The sequence below is a fragment of the Procambarus clarkii genome, chromosome 1 (assembly GCF_040958095.1).
Source record: "Procambarus clarkii isolate CNS0578487 chromosome 1, FALCON_Pclarkii_2.0, whole genome shotgun sequence".
NCBI lineage: Eukaryota > Metazoa > Arthropoda > Malacostraca > Decapoda > Cambaridae > Procambarus > Procambarus clarkii.
The window spans coordinates 24,804,790-24,823,884 of record NC_091150.1 but is presented as its reverse complement, the minus strand read 5'-3'; the positions used below and the strand labels follow the sequence as shown (position 1 = coordinate 24,823,884).

Below are 19,095 nucleotides of genomic sequence, written 5' to 3'. Positions count from 1 at the left end.
ATGTGTAAGTACTTCATTCATAATGATGTGCTGCTCGAAATCTTAGCGAAGTATCCAAAATTTGCTTACTGTAGGTAATGCTGCACATAACTGTAAAGCTGCCGCCCAGTTGGATGGGTGTGGAGCAAATGACTGTAATGCTGCCGCCCAGTTGGGTGGGTGTGCAGCAAGACTAGTAACTGTGTGACTCACCATAGATGTAAAGTGCCTTGTATAGTGACTGTTGTGAGCCTCTTACTGATCACTTGTGACACAAAGATTATTGATGTGTGTATTTGTGTAGGTGATTAGATATGTATGTGCATGTATATATGTATACGTATATATATATATATGTACATGTATGTATGAGAGTGTGTACATGTATATATATAATATTAATAATTTTGTAACTAGCGTCACAAATTGTTATTTGCTTAGCTAAACGAACTAGAGGGTTCAGTTCCTGAACCGATTATGTGCCTCTGTAATCCTTTACACCACCGCCCACGGGATAGGTATGGGGTGCATAATAAAGAAAGAAATAGAATTGAATTGGTCTGATTAAGACTTTATGACTATGTAATCTATGTTTTGCTCCACTACTTACTGGTTGAGTATGGGGTGCATAACAAATAATAGCCTCCTTCGGGGGCGCCTTGTTTCTAAACGTGTTAGTCTTAAATCCTTTAATCTCAAATCTTGCTACAATGTACCTCTTAATATATGTTATGTACTCTCGCAACCCAATGTACCTTCTTGTATATAAATAGATTTCAACTGTAAGGGGGTATGGTTTGCACCTTGTTATTCTAATAATGGATAAATAATTCTAATAATGGAAGCGCTAATTATATGAACAAATGCCATGTATTTATTTAGATGATAACAACAGCGAACACAAACCAGCGCATATACGAACGGAATGGTTTGTATGTACAAACTTCTCAGTGAACGAAGTTGTTTCTAGCCCGGTATCCGAAATTGCAGTATACGACTTGACCAGTCCCCGTCTCCTGTGTGCCCTCCGGAGTGGTGCACTCCTGGTGTGCCCCTCAGGGCTTGGTGCACTCCTGGTGTGCCCCTCAGGACTTGGTGCACTCCTGGTGTGCCCCTCAGGACTTGGTGCACTCCTGGTGTGCCCCCAGGGCGCGGTGGTTTCCTGGGTGTGGTGATCTCCTGGGTGTGGTGATCTGCCAGAGGGATCTGGAAGGGGTTTTGTGTTTTTTGCCCATTTCAGTATGAGTTGAGGAGAGGCCTTGACTTTGGCTACCCAGTGTTCTCTGATTGGGGTATAGGCTGGCACTTGCCTTCCTGAGGGACTCTAGGGGCTCCCCAAACATCTGCCTACCAGTGCATTTATTTACTTCAAGGCGCATTATTTTCTGCCGACAGGCGACGCCAATGTAGTCACACGGCTTTTCATTTTACACTTCAAGGAAACACAAGTTAACATCCAGCACCACTTCCATCGTGGCTCCAAAATCAGCAGCAGGAGCAGTATTAAGGGAAAACCATGATACAAACTGCTCCTGTAATGAAGGTGAAAACGCACCAGTGTCCAGAGTGTGGGAAGAAGTTCAGTCGTCTTGGAAATATAAAGACTCACATGTTAGTGCATACAGGTGATAAACCTCATGAGTGTCTAGAATGTGGGAAAAGATTCAGGCAGCTTGGAAATGTGAAGACTCACATGTTACTGCATAAGGATGACAAACTTCACGAGTGTCCAGAGTGTGGGAAAAGATTCAGTCAACTTGCAGGTCTGAAGAGTCACATGTTGGTTCATACGAAAGACAAACCTCATGAATGTCCAGAGTGTGGAAAGAGATTCCGTCATCTTCTAAGTATGAAGAGGCACTCGATGGTGCATTCAGATGAACGACCTTTTGAGTGTGCTGATTGTGGCAGAAGATTTAAGGAACGAAGTGCCTTAATAAAGCACTTGATAGTGCATACAGATGAGAAACCTCATGAATGTCCAAAGTGTGGGAAAAAATTCAGGCAATCTGGATATATGAAGAGTCACATGTTGGCACATAAGGATGAAAAACCTCACAAGTGTTCAGAGTGTGGTAAAAGATTCACTCTGCTTGGAAGTCTGAAGAGTCACATGTTGGTTCATACGGATGACGAACCTCATGAATGTCCAGAGTGTGGGAAGAGATTCCGTCATCTTGGAAGTATGAGGAGGCACTCGATGGTGCATTCAGATGAAAGACCTTTTGAGTGTGCTCGTTGTAGCAGAAGATTTAAGGAACGTGGTGCCCTAATAAAGCACATGTTAATGCATACAAATGAGAAACTTCATGAAAGTCCTGAATGTGGTAAAAAATTCAGGCAGTCTGGATATATGAAGAGTCACATGTTGGCACATAGGGATGACAAACTTCACAAGTGTCCAGAGTGCGGGAAAAGATTCAGTCTACTTGCACGTCTGAAGAGTCACATGTTGGTTCATATGAATGACAAACCTCATGAATGTCCAGAGTGTGGGAAGAGATTCCGTCATCTTGGAAATATGAGGAGCCACTCAGTGGTGCATTCAGATGAAAGACCTTTTGAGTGTGCTGAGTGTGGCAGAAGATTTAAGGAACGTAGGGCCCTAATAAAGCACCTGTTAGTGCATACAAATGAGAAACCTCATGAATGTCCAGAGTGTGGGAAAAAATTCAGGACACCTGGAAATATGAAGAGTCACATGTTGGCACATAAGGACGAAAAACCTCACGAGTGTCCAGAGTGTAGGAAAAGATTCAATCTGCTTGGAATTCTAAAGAGTCACATGTTGGTTCATACGGATGACCAACCTCATGAGTGTCCAAAGTGTGGGAAGAAATTCCGTCATCTTCGAAGTATGAAGAGGCACTCGATGGTGCATTCAGATGAAAGACCTTTTGAGTGTGCTGATTGTGGCAGAAGATTTAAGGAAAGAAGTGCCTTAATAAAGCACATGATAGTGCATACAGATGAGAAACCTCATGAATGTCCAGAGTGTGGGAGAAAATTCAGGATGCTTGGAACTATGAAGACTCACATGTTAGTGCATAAGGATGACAAACTTCACGAATGTCCAGAGTGTGGGAAAAAATTCAGGCAGCTTGGAATTATGAAGAGTCACATGTTGGCACATACGGATGGCAAACTTCATGAGTGTCCAAAGTGAAGGAAAAGATTCCGTCATCTTGAAAGTATGAGCTAATTATATGAACAAGTGCCATGTATTTATTCAGACGAGAACAACAGCGAACACAAACCAGCGCATATACGAACGGAATGGTTTGTATGTACAAACTTCTCAGTGAACGAAGTTGTTTCTAGCCCGGTATCCGAAATTGCAGTATACGACTTGACCAGTCCCCGTCCAGTACACCTGTCAAGAGTTAGAAAGTGAGCCTAACATCTTGTCAGCTGTATAACATGTCATTAAGACGCTGCACAGTTTACCTAGACTCTCATACACCCCAGCACAGTGTCTACACCACACACAGGTATGCCTACATCCTTGGACTACCAATTTTACTTTTGAGGCATTTAATTGTTTCATTTGTTTTCGAAACTCTGTTTCATTTGTTAGTAGGATTTTCTTGCCCTTATCGGGCATTTGTTAGCGATATTGTAATGTGTGCAAATTAATTTATACAGTAGTTTATAATTACTATATTTAGTTTATACTGTTCTGTAATTCTAGTTTTGTAGCCAATTCAGTTAGTAAGTATTATGATAGTGACAATATTGTTTTATCTTTCTAATCCAGTACATTGGATTTTAAATCAAACCACACACCTATTGGGTTAAAGTATTGTCACTTCAAATTCTTATGGACTGCTCTGTAATTTGCTGAGACATAGATGTACTTGACCAATATTTATAGACTTTAAGAAGATCTCAAGTCCCAAGCCTGTATGTCTTGCCAAGCCTATATGACAAAACCAAGTTAGATACAAATAACATCATCACTTTTATTTTAGAAACAAAAACACCTAGGAGCGTTCATTTGAAATTACATATCTTAAGCTAAAATAAGATTATTGATCAAGGCAAAGTTCAAATTCACTGAACATTAAGATAGCTTCATGACAAGCTAAGTTAATATATAACTTTGTTACTTCATGAATACCAAAGTGATATATAACTTCTCTACAAGCCAAGATCATGTAATTTTACTTAAGGCTATTTTAGCATAGTGGGAAATAATGGTTATTACCAAGTGCTTTGTTCACACCAAAACATTCGTTAATTTAGGGGCACCAGGAAAGATGACCAAATGTAGTGAGAAACTGTTTTGAAGGTACACGATATGAAAGGAGCTTACAATGTTTTTGTAATTATATTGACAGTCGTGGACCAAACAAATATACACGCAATTGGAAGGATTTGGATGCCTACTCCAAGCCTGTTCGTGGTTCCATACGCGGAGGTCCTGGAAGAGGTGGGCCCAGGTCTTTGCATGGCAGCCGAAAAACTCTAGACAACGATGAAGAATTCCCGGTATTGAATTCTCCACAATACAAAAAACACGAAGGCGATAAATATAATGACCTCAACAAGTTTGAATCTCCTGTGACAAGATCAGAAGTGCCAGGAGCAATTGTTGACAATTTGCATACAGGTTAGTTTTGTTTATTTTTTGTTTTGGTCGACAGCATTGTTGACATCTGATTACAACAAAAAATTATACACAGTATTCATATTTTTAATGTTAGGGTTGAATTAATAATATTTTGTATGTCAATACAGTATTTAAGTGCTGGCTTGTATTAAATGTCCCCCCTTTTGGCAGAAGTATTTTGGGATAAATACTTTTTCTTTTTTCCCATAATACCTCTCTTCAGTTCTTTGTTTATATAGTACAGTAATTAGCTATTACAGTTCAAATTCTTAGTCATATCTTTCATATTTTAGTTTTTAATTATTTTTATCCTTCAAATTTTTTGTATTTTATATGGCCTGTAATACTTTATAAACCTAATGAACCATTCCTCATTTATGTATGTACGGAATATTAGTGTAAACATATAACACATTATATAGCACCACTTGTTGTGAGGGGAAACATTGTGATAAACTGCTATTGATTATAAACATTAAAACTGCTATTGATATTCCAAGATATCATCTGATCATAAATGTAATTAAAGCAAGAAATAAAATATAACAAATTTCCACGTGGCACCTGACCCTATCACTCGTTACCAAGCTACCATGATTGGATATCCTGCTCTCCAACTACCAAAGCTAGCCAACTTTATGACTCCACCAGAACTAAACCATGGCATGTAGATAATTTAATGACATTAGAGCTTCCTGAATGCTAATTAACAATATAAGAAAAAACATATAATTTTGTATGCACACAAGGAGATAGGTACAGAATATTGGCATTTGTCTTGAGAGTTAAGGTGATAGTTAGACTTCAGGGGGGCCATCTTAAATTTGAGGTGGTTTAAACTTTCCTTGCAGCTTAGAATTATACTGAGGCTATCTGGAGATCTTGAGGTTATCTCGAGATGATTTCGGGACTTAGCGTCCCCGCGGCCCGGTCCTCGACCAGGCCTCTTTTTTGTTACACACCCCCAGGAAGCAGCCCGTAGCAGCTACCCAACTCTCAGGCACCTATTTACTACTAGATAACAGTACGATTCTGATTTCAGTGAACCCCTGAACACATTGAAGATCAATGATCTGAAGGAATTCTTTGTGAATGTAACACCACCATCGAAGAATATATCACGCGCCACCCTAATCCCACTGGACTCTTGAAGCAGCAATAGACTGCATGCCCATGCACTCTGCACCAACCATGGACTCCTGGAGTCCTGTTCATCAAGAATTGGAAAAACCATTATCACAGGCCCTTAACATCTTTTGGTGATGGAGCCTACATACTAGTGTTACAGTATTCCTGATATACATAAAATAACAGATCGTTCCACTTCACAAAGGAGGTAGTAAAGCAAATGCAAAAAATTGTAGTCTTGTAGCTCTAGCATACATCATAAAAAATCTTTGAAAAAGTGCTCTAAAATGTAATATCACAAAACACATGGAATCACAGTGTCGACATAACTCTGGGCATCATGGGTTCAGAACAGGGCGTTCTTACCACTCACAATTCTTAGACCACTGTGATATGGCCTTAGATGCCATGGAAGACGAGCAAAATGCTGATAAAATACACACATATCTCATAAAAGCCTTTAACAAAAGTGACCAGGGTGTCATTGCACACAAAATGCGCACAAAAGGAATTACGGGCAAAGTAGGGAGATAGATCTTTAACTTACTAATGAACAGAACTCATATTTTAGTGAACAAAAATCGAGCTATCTTAAATATAAACAAACCATAGAATTTGGTTTTAAATATGCTCAATGGCTTTCCAAGGTCCCAACTCTTTTAATGTTGGAAAATCTATGAAAAATCATTACAAATGTGATTGGAGCCACATTAAGAGTGTTATCATTCATACTTTAATATTTCCCATGCTCCGAGCCAATTCCACTGAGCAAAACTTTAATTTCAACCTATCATATGATGGGCAACTTTTTCCACCAGTTTGCTCAACTCTGGTCTAACATCCTAAGCAAATCTGCACATCAACCGCTTCATTGAACTCTGTTCGATAAATCAGATGAGTAAATCCAGCCAGGAAAGCCTGTGTTGCAACCATAGATTTGCCAAAATGAGGTTCACTGAATTAAAAATTAAAAAAATTGAAGGATTCTGTTATATTCCATGACCTATTAACTCTTACCTGCATCTACAGATGGATCCATATAACCATGTTGCGGTGGGAAGGGTGAAACTTGCTGCCCAGGAATGGAGCGTTGTCTTTGAGACGAGTATCTTTTTGGTCTAGAAGATGAGCTATCTCCGTCAGGAGATGCATTACCACCTCTGTTTCCCCGACCTTGCATGTTGGCTGCAGCAGCGGCCGATTCCTGCAGTCGTGGAGGCATTGTGTTGCGTCTGTTATCCACATTTCCACCTCCACCACCTAAGCAAATAAAACACACTTATGGCACATGCAAGAGAGTAAATTATACAAACCTAAAAAGTCACCCCCTTACATCTCATTATAAGCATCTGTTAAATACATAATAAAGTAGACACTGGCAAAGTATCCAGTATCAAAAGTTCATCAACTTCACTCGCCTCTTCCTTGAGACACAATCAGGGTACAGTAGTTGCCCGTATATTGCATGCATTAAATATAGTTTTTGGCCTCCATGCAGTTTGGAAGCTTAGCAAAATCTCTAGATCACCTCTGAAATGAATAAGAACCAGTCTGGTGCTGCTGGTATGGAAAGACAAGACAAGACATTAAAAAAGAAGGTAACTAAATAGACGTGTATATTCTCCATGGCTATAGAGAATAACATTTTTTATTTGACCACCCTGGACATACCATTGAATGATTTAGTCCTGCAATTGAAGCCTTAAGCTTTTCACTGTCATGATAATAAGTTAAAATTTATACAAGATTTGCTCCCATGCCAAAACCATTTTGCTATGCTCACAAAATCTTGATTATGTGGCAGTCATGTCATTATCTTGAGGGAAAATATCCCCACTGCTGCAACATAATGCAGTACATTGAAAGACTGCACAGTGAAATGCTCCTGGATATGTGCCAAAAGGTTACCAATAAACAAAAACCACAACATCTGACTTCAGTGTATATACCGGTGGCTTAAGAAAAATAAAAACTGTTACTGGTTATATCACAATCTGACGTTAGCTATTGTATCATGCTTCGTGGTAGATGCAGAAGTGCTGCTAGATAATAGTGGGGATAGTGGAAATTTGAGACTGGTTGTCCACAGAAATGTGAATTTGTGAACACTCAAGAAAGCTACATTGACTTAGAAAGTTTTATTACAATGATTCAGTAAAAAATTATTACAAATAAAAACATTAAGAGCCAAAAGGAATAAGGTGGCAACCCACAATACTAAACCCAATGTTTATATATATACTGTACAGTTATCTTATTATGAGCCATTTTTGCATATTTTTTCTGGTATTATAGAGTACAGTACTGTATTTAGATGCAATTTGAGAACATTACATGTTCAAACTTTTCTTATGCATAGCAGGGGGAAGCGAGTAGCATTGCCTGACCTAGTCCAGCCCATCCTCCCGTTTTGGTAGTTCTTATAGTAACGATGAGGACCATAGTATATATACCAACGTACAACAAGATTAAAAAGTAGAAATCGGCACTATTAAGTTGGACAAACCAGACTTGGGTTGCGAAGACAAATTAACTAACCTAACCTTCCAAGGCCTAACACAATATGAGGCCTAGTATGTGTGTGCTATACTAGGCCTAGGAATATTTAAGTTTGTTTTTTTTAGCTTAATTTTTTCTGACTATAAAGTCAACAGTACAAAGTTCTAAAGTTCTACTATGTAATTGCTTAGAATGCCAATCTTTGTACTATGGTACACAGTTACAAAAACTACCATCTACAGGAGAATGGGTTACCTAGTCACATCCAGAGGCTAAGGACAATATGGTTTGCATCTTTATAGCCAAGTGTACTGTTTGTTTTCAAATAATGGTTACCACTCATGAACATGTTTTTGTCTCAAGTGCCTTACTAAAAAGTTTGGTAAAAGATTTTTTAATTAATATTTTACTCTTAACACCTTTACTGCAACATTCAACATTTGTTCATTTTCCTATTAAACTTATCTATACTGCAAGTGTAAACAATCATCTCAACCTTGAAAATAACAAACAGTACTTGTTAATGTACAAATCCACCACCGAGTTCAAAGAGGAGAGATACAGATGCTTAAAACAACCTCAGTGTTAACAGACAAAACTCTGGCCCTCTCATTGACAACTATGAGAGGGCCAGAACTAGATCCCAGGAATCAATAGGGATACCAATTCTTCAATACTCGCTTTACCTTAGCCAAAAATAAGGGTGAAGCATCGATTCAGCCAGGTCGCTATGAACCTGCACATCCTACCTTTACCTCCTCACCTAATATATATGGGTTGTGGTCCCCAGGAACCACAGCCCATATATAAACTTAACTTAAAAATGAAATGAAATGAGTATATGGGTCACTATGCATGGAAAACACATGGGTGTCATAAAGCCAGTCAATTTTCATATTGTTTCTTTCCTAGCAGTCAGTTTGGCAGGGAAGACCCTTCCAGGTGCAAACAGAGCTTGTTGGGGGTCAAGCACCTATGTCTCACTGCCAAATCAAGGAAGATGCTATGGAAGGTCCCTCAAGGCACTGTCTTGGGTTCATTTTTCTTCCTAATCCATGTGAATGACCTACTCAAGGAAGTGTATTCATGCATGGTAATGTTTTCAAACAATGAAAAGCTAATGGGAAAATAAAAAACTGATGAGAACTGTATAGTGCTGCAGGAAGACCTTGACAAATGCCAGGAGCAGGCAAAGAAATGGCTGTAAATGTCTTAAAAAGCTTAAGACAATGAAGGTGAGAAAAAATCAGAGGAAATCTACATCATAAAGGAAGGGCAATGACAAAAAATCTGAAAGAGAAATAGACCTGAGAGAGGATATACAACACTGGAACACTGGCAGTATAACACACTCTTTCAAGAAAATTTATGCAGCTTACATTAGACTAGTATTAGAAAAATTCAAAAGGAACTTTTAAAAGTACATTGGTTTACAAGATGGCTAGTACTGTACCTGAATTAAAATGGCTAAACTATGATGACTGGGTCAAGGAACTCAACAGAAGAGAAAGGAACAAAGGAGGTATGATAACTACATTCAAGACATCGAGGTGAATAGAAAAGGCAAACAGGGGCAGCCAATTATAAATTTGGAGAAAATAGAGCAAGAGGATAGGACACAGGTGGAAGCTGGAACACAACTGAACTTGTCCGAACCTAAGGAAGTATTCATTGACAACTTTAGAGCTAAATTTCACTCGCCACAGACACAAACAAGAAAGTGGTGATCAGGTTAAAGTGGTTTAAGCTATTTCCTATATTCTTCCACACACATCATCCTGCCAGACACTTTGCCCACTATACCTAACAAAGTCTAATATTCTTATACTAACAATATTCATGATTTTTATACAATGATCCTACTAACAAAAATAAATAATGAAATATTATTTAAATGAAATATTTAGATACTGTCCTGAATGCCTCTTCCAAATTAAAGATTAAATTTGTTCTGCAAATAGCCAAAAGGAGTTCAACTTTAATACTGTACAAACTTTGCTTCTATCATTATAGAGTACGTAAATGATGTCAAGTTTCTAGCCGATAAGAAAAAACATTCAAGGTATCGAAGAGGAACTACGAGGAAAAATATCAAGGATATCTAATTAACATAAGATAGCATTTACTAAATGACAATAATTATAAAACATGTGAAACATTAACATTGATAAAACAAAATAAAAGCTGACAACCAATATACAATTGTTAAGGAATACAAAAATTACTAACGATTTTTGTTCCTGAACGGCTCTTTTCTATTTTGTGAACTGATACTGATGTTCTTTAACATTGCTGTTATTTCTTCTATATCTCTGGGTGTATGGGGAGTATGTGGTTGGGGTAAACGCTGCTGGTGTCCGCCTCTATAATTACCACGGCCACTGGGACAATTGTCTTGGTAATACTGGCCCCAACTGTCCTCATTATATCTGTTGACAAAATGCCCACAGTGTTACCTGCACATGACTGTCAACACCATATTAATTAGCAGCATAAAATATAATTAAACATTTAGTTGAACATCTACACACAAATGGTTTCAAAAGGGTTAAACATTTTAAACATACAAAATGATATGTTCAGAAGTGTGTATATGAAATGTTGGGACATTATCAAAACATACCATTTCAAATTAATTATATTAATTTTCACCTTGCAATATTAATGATAATAAAATATCACCAAAACGAATAATAACCATACTACATTATTTAGGCACTGTGCTCGCTAAGAAATCATAGTGATCACAATGCCTAAAACATGTTTTCCAAAGAAAGATAAAATGTGTCAGCTGGCAGGGAGCAAGGACCATATCTTACTTATTCAGTCCTGACAGTAGCTTAGGAATGGAGGTGTTGGTAGATAGAAGGTCAAGGAGAGCAGGGAGGAACTGGGTGTGATGATGGGCGGCAAGGAGAGAATGACGAGGAACCGGGTGTGGCCAATAGGTAGCCCGTTATCACAAGACAACCTCAGGCCGGGCTCGGGGAGTAGAACTCCCCGAATCCTCTCTAGGTATGCTCCAGGTAAGCCCTGCCACCCAGTCTATGGAAGCCCTCTTTCTGATATCTTGTATTTTAGGCCAGTGTGTCAGACTTTGTCAAAACCTTTTGATACATTTCTGAGCAGCAAATTACACTGCCAGAAACTCTTAGCCACCCCATGCACTTTTGGTTACCCACCTGCCATCCACAATTGCCCTTCTGTGACTACCCAAAAAGAACGGCATGTATAGGCTGTATTGTACAGTGTATTTCTCTGCTATAATATTTAACTTTTTTCTTATGGTGGCCGAGGTATCATGCCTAGGGTGGACCGATCCTTATCTTGTCAACCTGCCCAGTCAAATATTTTCCCTTATGTGATTTTACCTCTTGCTACTCAATAAAATATTTTCTTAACTAAATTTTTTGTTTTAAAAGAAACACAAGTCTTGTTTTTGCTAAGATAGTCTGGTAGCAGCAGCAATTGATGTGGAGGTGTTAAGAGGAAGCAAGTTATGCAATCATTAAAGCTACGAGTGATTCAACTTTTGTGAAAAATAGTCATTCACTTTGCTACATTCCTGGTAAGAAGTTCAGTAAGTCGAAAGTTTTGGTAACTGGAATGAGGGCAAGCCCCATATGATTCTGATTATCAAGCATAGACAATATTTTATTTTCCAAGTACTGTACATCTTCCCTAAACTGTCTTAGGCATAGATCAAAACAAAGTTTGAAGCGAATGATTGCCCTTGTCAATACCGTACTTTGGAACATTAGCAATCAAAAAATAACACTGACAATAAATAAATAAATAAATTTGTTACTTGTTTACAGTGTTATTAAGCCATGTCGTAGTAACTTCATCCAGGTTTCTGCTGGAAAAAGAGCAGCAGGCAAAGCTAATTGTCACTTTGTCCAATTCATTTACCTACCCTATATAGTGTACTGTCTATAAGCCAAATAAATAATATAAATTCAATTCTGTAACTTCTCAGCAACACTGTTTTATTCCCAATCCTATTCTAAGCACATTACAATAAGGTACCAGTGGATTAGTAGTCATCTGCCAATAAATTACTATGTCCTATTTTCATGCTTTACATGGAAAACCAAAAATAAGATTGAATCTATTTTGTTGTATATCTGAACAAAAATGCTTCTCTTACCTATGTTGTTCACGTTCTCGATTATAGCCTCTGCCACGATTGTAACCTCTACCAGAACCTCTGTAACCTCTGCCACGTCCACCATAGCCATCAGCACATACATCTTGGGGTTGTGGACTAAAACCTGAGATCTTGTGTAGCTGCTGCTGTTGTTGTTGCTGCTGCTGCTGTTGTTGCTGCTGCTGCTGCTGCTGATGATACTGCGGTGGTAACTGCTGCTGTGGTGAGGCTAATGGTGCCGTTTGTTCTGGTTTATAATTTTCATTATCACCTGCAAAAATTTCAACTAGTTGTTTCAACTGCCTAAAGTGCAATCAAGAAATATATTCCCAGCCAGGAATATGTGGTGTACATTTTCACATGTTCATGAATGGAGACAGACAGGAGGCTATAAATTACAAATCAGTGTCCCTTACATGCCTCTTGTGTAAAATGCTAAATACTTTGTACTCGAGAGACTGCATGGTTTTTTGGGAGAAAAAAAGGCAAAAAGGCTTTATGAACCTGATTGACTTTTATTATCACCAAGATAAGGAAGAGAAAGAAGGATACATCGATTTCATGTTCCTAAATTCTCAAAAGCTTATTGACACTGTCCCTCCAAAAACAAAGGCTGATCCACAAGTTGGAAAAGGAAGCTGTAGTAAATATGAAGATACTGGACTGGAATAGAGTCCAACTACTCTATTGGTATCTGACAAACAGGAAAGACTTCTGTAGTTTAGGAAAGTGTCAAGTGGGGTCCTGCAGAGTTCGGTACCTGGACCACTGTTCCAGCTGTATATAAATGACTTCCCAGAAGAGGAATACACAATAATGTTTACATATGACACTAAACTGATGAGAAGAGTAAGGACAGAGGAAAAAATAAAATAAAATAAAATAAAATAAAAGAGGACTGCACAATACTATAAGAGGACTAGACAAGCTGCAGGTATAGACAAATGATAACCAGAGTTTAATCCCGATAATTGAATAGAAATATGGTTTGGTTAAGAAAAATAAAGACCAACAAGAAAGTATTGTGCAATATATGAGTGAGGCAGTTATAACAAAAAATAAAAATAAAATAGAAAAACACTAGGGAGTTGACAAAACTAGCCTTAACACTAGAGGAGCATATGAGCAGAATAACATCAGCAGCATATGTGAAACTAGACAAAACAAAAATTGGCATTTGGAAACTTTGGTGAAGAATCCTTCAAAATATTACACATCACACATGATGACAAGACCACACACTAGAATGTGAAGGGACGACGACGTTTCGGTCCGTCCTGGACCATTCTCAAGTCGATTGTGATCAAGTCACAATCGACTTGAATGGTCCAGGACGGACCGAAACGTCATCGTCCCTTCACATTCTAGTGTGTGGTCTTACCATCATACTTTAGCCACGTTATTGTGACTCATCGCCTGCATACACATCACATACTTCTGACCAGTACACAGAACACACAGCTCCAAAACACACTTATGAAGGTAATGTGGTAAACAAGTGGGATGAACATGAGCCAGAAGTGGCAGAAGCAACCACCACTCACAGGTACAATAATGACAGTACTTGAACATCAAGAGGTATAAATACCCCTCTTACAATAGCAAGAAGACAGGGCTTTATGAGATAGATCTGTCTCACTTCCTTTAATCACAAGTAGTTAAGCACTCCAGACTTGAAATACTTTTCTATCAAATACAAAAATTCCAAATCTGTCAGGTACCTATTTCCAAATTTTTTATCAATTTGATTTAAATCACAACGATAACATTTATCACAATGTTTCCCCTCACAACAAGTGGTGCTATATAATGTGTTATATGTTTACACTAATATTCCGTACATACATAAATGAGGAATGGTTCATTAGGTTTATAAAGTATTACAGGCCATATAAAATACAAAAAATTTGAAGGATAAAAATAATTAAAAACTAAAATATGAAAGATATGACTAAGAATTTGAACTGTAATAGCTAATTACTGTACTATATAAACAAAGAACTGAAGAGAGGTATTATGGGAAAAAAGAAAAAGTATTTATCCCAAAATACTTCTGCCAAAAGGGGGGACATTTAATACAAGCCAGCACTTAAATACTGTATTGACATACAAAATATTATTAATTCAACCCTAACATTAAAAATATGAATACTGTGTATAATTTTTTGTTGTAATCAGATGTCAACAATGCTGTCGACCAAAACAAAAAATAAACAAAACTAACCTGTATGCAAATTGTCAACAATTGCTCCTGGCACTTCTGATCTTGTCACAGGAGATTCAAACTTGTTGAGGTCATTATATTTATCACCTTCGTGTTTTTTGTATTGTGGAGAATTCAATACCGGGAATTCTTCATCGTTGTCTAGAGTTTTTCGGCTGCCATGCAAAGACCTGGGCCCACCTCTTCCAGGACCTCCGCGTATGGAACCACGAACAGGCTTGGAGTAGGCATCCAAATCCTTCCAATTGCGTGTATATTTGTTTGGTCCACGACTGTCAATATAATTACAAAAACATTGTAAGCTCCTTTCATATCGTGTACCTTCAAAACAGTTTCTCACTACATTTGGTCATCTTTCCTGGTGCCCCTAAATTAACGAATGTTTTGGTGTGAACAAAGCACTTGGTAATAACCATTATTTCCCACTATGCTAAAATAGCCTTAAGTAAAATTACATGATCTTGGCTTGTAGAGAAGTTATATATCACTTTGGTATTCATGAAGTAACAAAGTTATATATTAACTTAGCTTGTCATGAAGCTATCTTAATGTTCAGTGAATTTGAACTTTGCCTTGATCAATAATCTTATTTTAGCTTAAGATATGTAATTTCAAATGAACGCTCCTAGGTGTTTTTGTTTCTAAAATAAAAGTGATGATGTTATTTGTATCTAACTTGGTTTTGTCATATAGGCTTGGCAAGACATACAGGCTTGGGACTTTAGATCTTCTTAAAGTCTATAAATATTGGTCAAGTACATCTATGTCTCAGCAAATTACAGAGCAGTCCATAAGAATTTGAAGTGACAATACTTTAACCCAATAGGTGTGTGGTTTGATTTAAAATCCAATGTACTGGATTAGAAAGATAAAACAATATTGTCACTATCATAATACTTACTAACTGAATTGGCTACAAAACTAGAATTACAGAACAGTATAAACTAAATATAGTAATTATAAACTACTGTATAAATTAATTTGCACACATGTCAAATTTGTATTGAAAAATAGAGTCCCCAAATAATTTCACGTGGAAAGATGCAGAGATGAATATACATGTACAACACTATACACCTTTCTCCTTATCATAGAACGAGGACGATACAAAAGCATTATAGTATATCACCTACAAAACATACATGCTTTTTAATTATGAAATCATTTGTTGAAATAGAAAATAATAAAAGTCGTAGAAGTACCACTGTTGGTATAGAATTGTTCCCACCATATTTACTTCCCTTACTAAAAATGCTTTTTCCTTACCCATAACGCCTTCTACAATGAGCTTTTGGAGGACCTTCATTACGTATATCATAACCATATATAGCCATTATCTCTTCCCGGGACTTGGGAGATTGGTCAAACTCATTAAATTTGTCATGGTTCCACTTATCATCCTCTTTCCAAACTTTCTTCTTACCAACTTCCTTTTTAACGACTGGTTCTTCAACCCTGTAGCAAACATTATGAATATCACAAAAAATTATAAAAAATACATGTTTATATACAAAAATAAAAGTTATATACAAAATTATAAAAGAATTATAGAATACACACACACAATGTGTGTGTATGTGTATTCACTTAGTTGTATTCACCTAGTTGTGCTTGCAGGGGTTGAGCTCTGCTCTTTCGGCCCGCCTCTCAACTGTCAATCAATTGTTACTAACTACTATATATTTTTTTTCCTTTCCCACACACACACCCCCACAGGAAGCAGCCCGTGACAGCTGACTAACTCCCAGGTAACTATTTACTGCTAGGTAACAGGGGCATCGGGGTGAAAGAAACTCTGCCCATCGTTTCTCGCCAGCACCGGGAATCGAACCCGGGCCACAGGGTCACGTGTCCAGGGTGCTATCCATACAGCCACCGGCAAAGGTGTGTGTGTGTGTAAACTCATACAATTCAAAGAATGTTTACTTTGGTAATGTATTGTTACCAAAAGCTTTCACAACTTATGTGATGATTGACAAAAGCATGCATTAACTTGGATACTAGCATGATGATAACACCATCATTGTAAAAAACATTAAGATTTATTCACCATTAGGTATATTTCAAAGAAAACACACTATAAATTCAAACTACAGTACTAATACACAAACAGCACTCACGGTTTCTCTACATCGTCTTCGGCAGCGGTCCGGTCATCATGCTCATAAAAAGTTCCTTTCTTGGGGATATACTGAGGGTTTTTCCGATCCTCATCGTCATCTAATGGCTTGTTGTCCTGTAATCACATATCACTGTAAATGCACAACCCTTGGCATGCTACATAATTACTGTACTGCAATTCTAAAAAACATGGAGATAGTGAAACTTTTGACACCAAACCCTAATTTACAATATAATTATTTCAATATTTTGATCAATAGTAATTTAGAAATACAAATGCTTCTCACCTTCCCTAATACAAGACCATCTGGCATTATAATGAGCTCATCCTCTTCCTCCTCCTCCTCTTCCCCAAGCTCTTCCTCATTAGCAGTTTCACACTCACCTCCATCACTTCCCTGGAAAGACAAGAAAAAATTCCTCATTGTGAGGCATGATCTGTAATGCACTTCTCAGGATAATCATTAACAAAATAAAAAGATACAAAACAAGTCAATCTAATCTCATCACAACAATGTTATGGCTTGGAATAGACCTGACAATTCAAAATCTATATGGAGTTATTAATTAATAATCCCCATCCACATAGTAAAATTACTATTAAAAGTGTAAATGTTATTTATATAAAGGTAAAGTCCCACCAGAACTTGCAATGTGTTTGCCTCCTCTTAAGTACATCATGTTATACAATGCATGCTGGCAAAGTTATTACTACTCGGACACCTTTTTTTCTAATGATCAGTTGAGCACCTGCTGCCTGGTAAAACTGGTGCTTACACCCTCATAACTTTTACCACTTGGTTTGCTGATCTGCTGTGTCTAAAGCTGCCGCCCAGTTGGGTGGGTGTGCAGCAAGACTAGTAACTGTGTGACTCACCATAGATGTAAAGTGCCTTGTATAGTGACTGTTGTGAGCCTCTTGTTGATCACTTGTGACAAAGATTATTGATGTGTGTATTTGTGTAGGTGATTAGATATGTATGTATACGTATATATATATATATATATATATATATATATATATATATATATATATATATATATATATATATATATATATATATATATATATATATGTACATGTATGTATGAGTGTGTACATGTATATATAATAATAATTTTGTAACTAGCGTCACAAATTGTTATTTGCTTAGCTAAACGAACTAGAGGGTTCAGTTCCTGAACCGATTACGTGCCTCTGTAATCCTTTACACCACCGCCCACGGGATGGGTATGGGGTGCATAATAAAGAAAGACATTGAATTGAATTGGTCTGATTGAGACTTTATGACCATGTAATCTATGTTTTGCTCCACTACTTACTGGTTGAGTATGGGGTGCATAACAAATAATAGCCTCCTTCGGGGGCGCCTTGTTTCTAAATGTGTTAGTCTTAAATCCTTTAATCTCAAATCTTGCTACAATGTACCTCTTAATATATGTTATGTACTCTCGCAACCCAATGTACCTTCTTGTATATAAATAAATAGATTTCAACTGTAAGGGGGTATGGTTTGCACCTTGTTATTCTAATAATAGATAAATAATTCTAATAATGGAAGCGCTAATTATATGAACAAGTGCCATGTATTTATTCAGACGAGAACAACAGCGAACACAAACCAGCGCATATACGAACGGAATGGTTTGTATGTACAAACTTCTCAGTGAACGAAGTTGTTTCTAGCCCGGTATCCGAAATTGCAGTATACGACTTGACCAGTCCCCGTCCAGTACACCTGTCAAGAGTTAGAAAGTGAGCCTAACATCTTGTCAGCTGTATAACATGTCATTAAGACGCTGCACAGTTTACCTAGACTCACATACACCCCAGCACAGTGTCTACACCACACACACGCCTAAAAACCATCGTATATTATACACATTCTCATGTTATGCGTCAGTCTTAAATTAGAAGTGTATGGGGTGCTGGCCCCGGCCCCGCCTACATCGCCTCCTCAGCCCTCTCTATCACCCCGCCCTCATGATGGATAATAATCTATCCTGGCCGGCACTGTACTTACAGTAAGGGGCTTCCGTGGTCCTGTCTGCTCATCCTCGGACTCGTCAGAATCTTCACCTGTGTCAAGTTTTCTCCGTCGCCTTCTGTCCGCCATGGTGGTCTTGTTGCGACTGGGCCGATGGTTAGGGGACTGGTCAAGTCGTAAACTGCAATTTCGGATGCCGGGCTAGAAACAACTTCGTTCACTGAGAAGTTTGTACATACAAACCATTCCGTTCGTATATGGGGTGGTTTGTGTTCGCTGTTGATCTCGTCTGAATAAATACATGGCACTTGTTCATATAATTAGCGCTTCCATTATTAGAATTATTTATCCATTATTAGAATAACAAGGTGCAAACCATACCCCCCTGTTACAA

The 19,095-nt window shown here is 37.8% G+C and overlaps 1 protein-coding gene across 2 annotated transcripts in view; it reads right to left on the bottom strand.

Moving 5' to 3' along the window:
• The window catches only part of LOC123760404 (putative mediator of RNA polymerase II transcription subunit 15), a 35,430-nt gene extending 16,540 nt beyond the window's left edge, over positions 1–18,890 (bottom strand). The window contains exons 1-9 of one of the 2 annotated variants that reach the window (XM_069323418.1): positions 18,738–18,890; positions 17,001–17,111; positions 16,713–16,828; positions 15,859–16,047; positions 14,593–14,864; positions 12,369–12,639; positions 10,448–10,647; positions 6,737–6,979; positions 4,145–5,798 (exon numbers count right to left, since the gene is read on the bottom strand). In XM_069323418.1, the coding sequence (XP_069179519.1) occupies positions 5,722–5,798; positions 6,737–6,979; positions 10,448–10,647; positions 12,369–12,639; positions 14,593–14,864; positions 15,859–16,047; positions 16,713–16,828; positions 17,001–17,111; positions 18,738–18,830 (1,572 nt within the window). In that variant the 5' untranslated portion in view covers positions 18,831–18,890 and the 3' untranslated portion in view covers positions 4,145–5,721. Of the gene's footprint in view, positions 1–4,144; positions 5,799–6,736; positions 6,980–10,447; positions 10,648–12,368; positions 12,640–14,592; positions 14,865–15,858; positions 16,048–16,712; positions 16,829–17,000; positions 17,112–18,737 lie in introns of those variants that run through there. The other variant, XM_069323452.1, reaches the window with a different exon arrangement.
• Between the last annotated feature and the right edge of the window lie 205 nt (positions 18,891–19,095).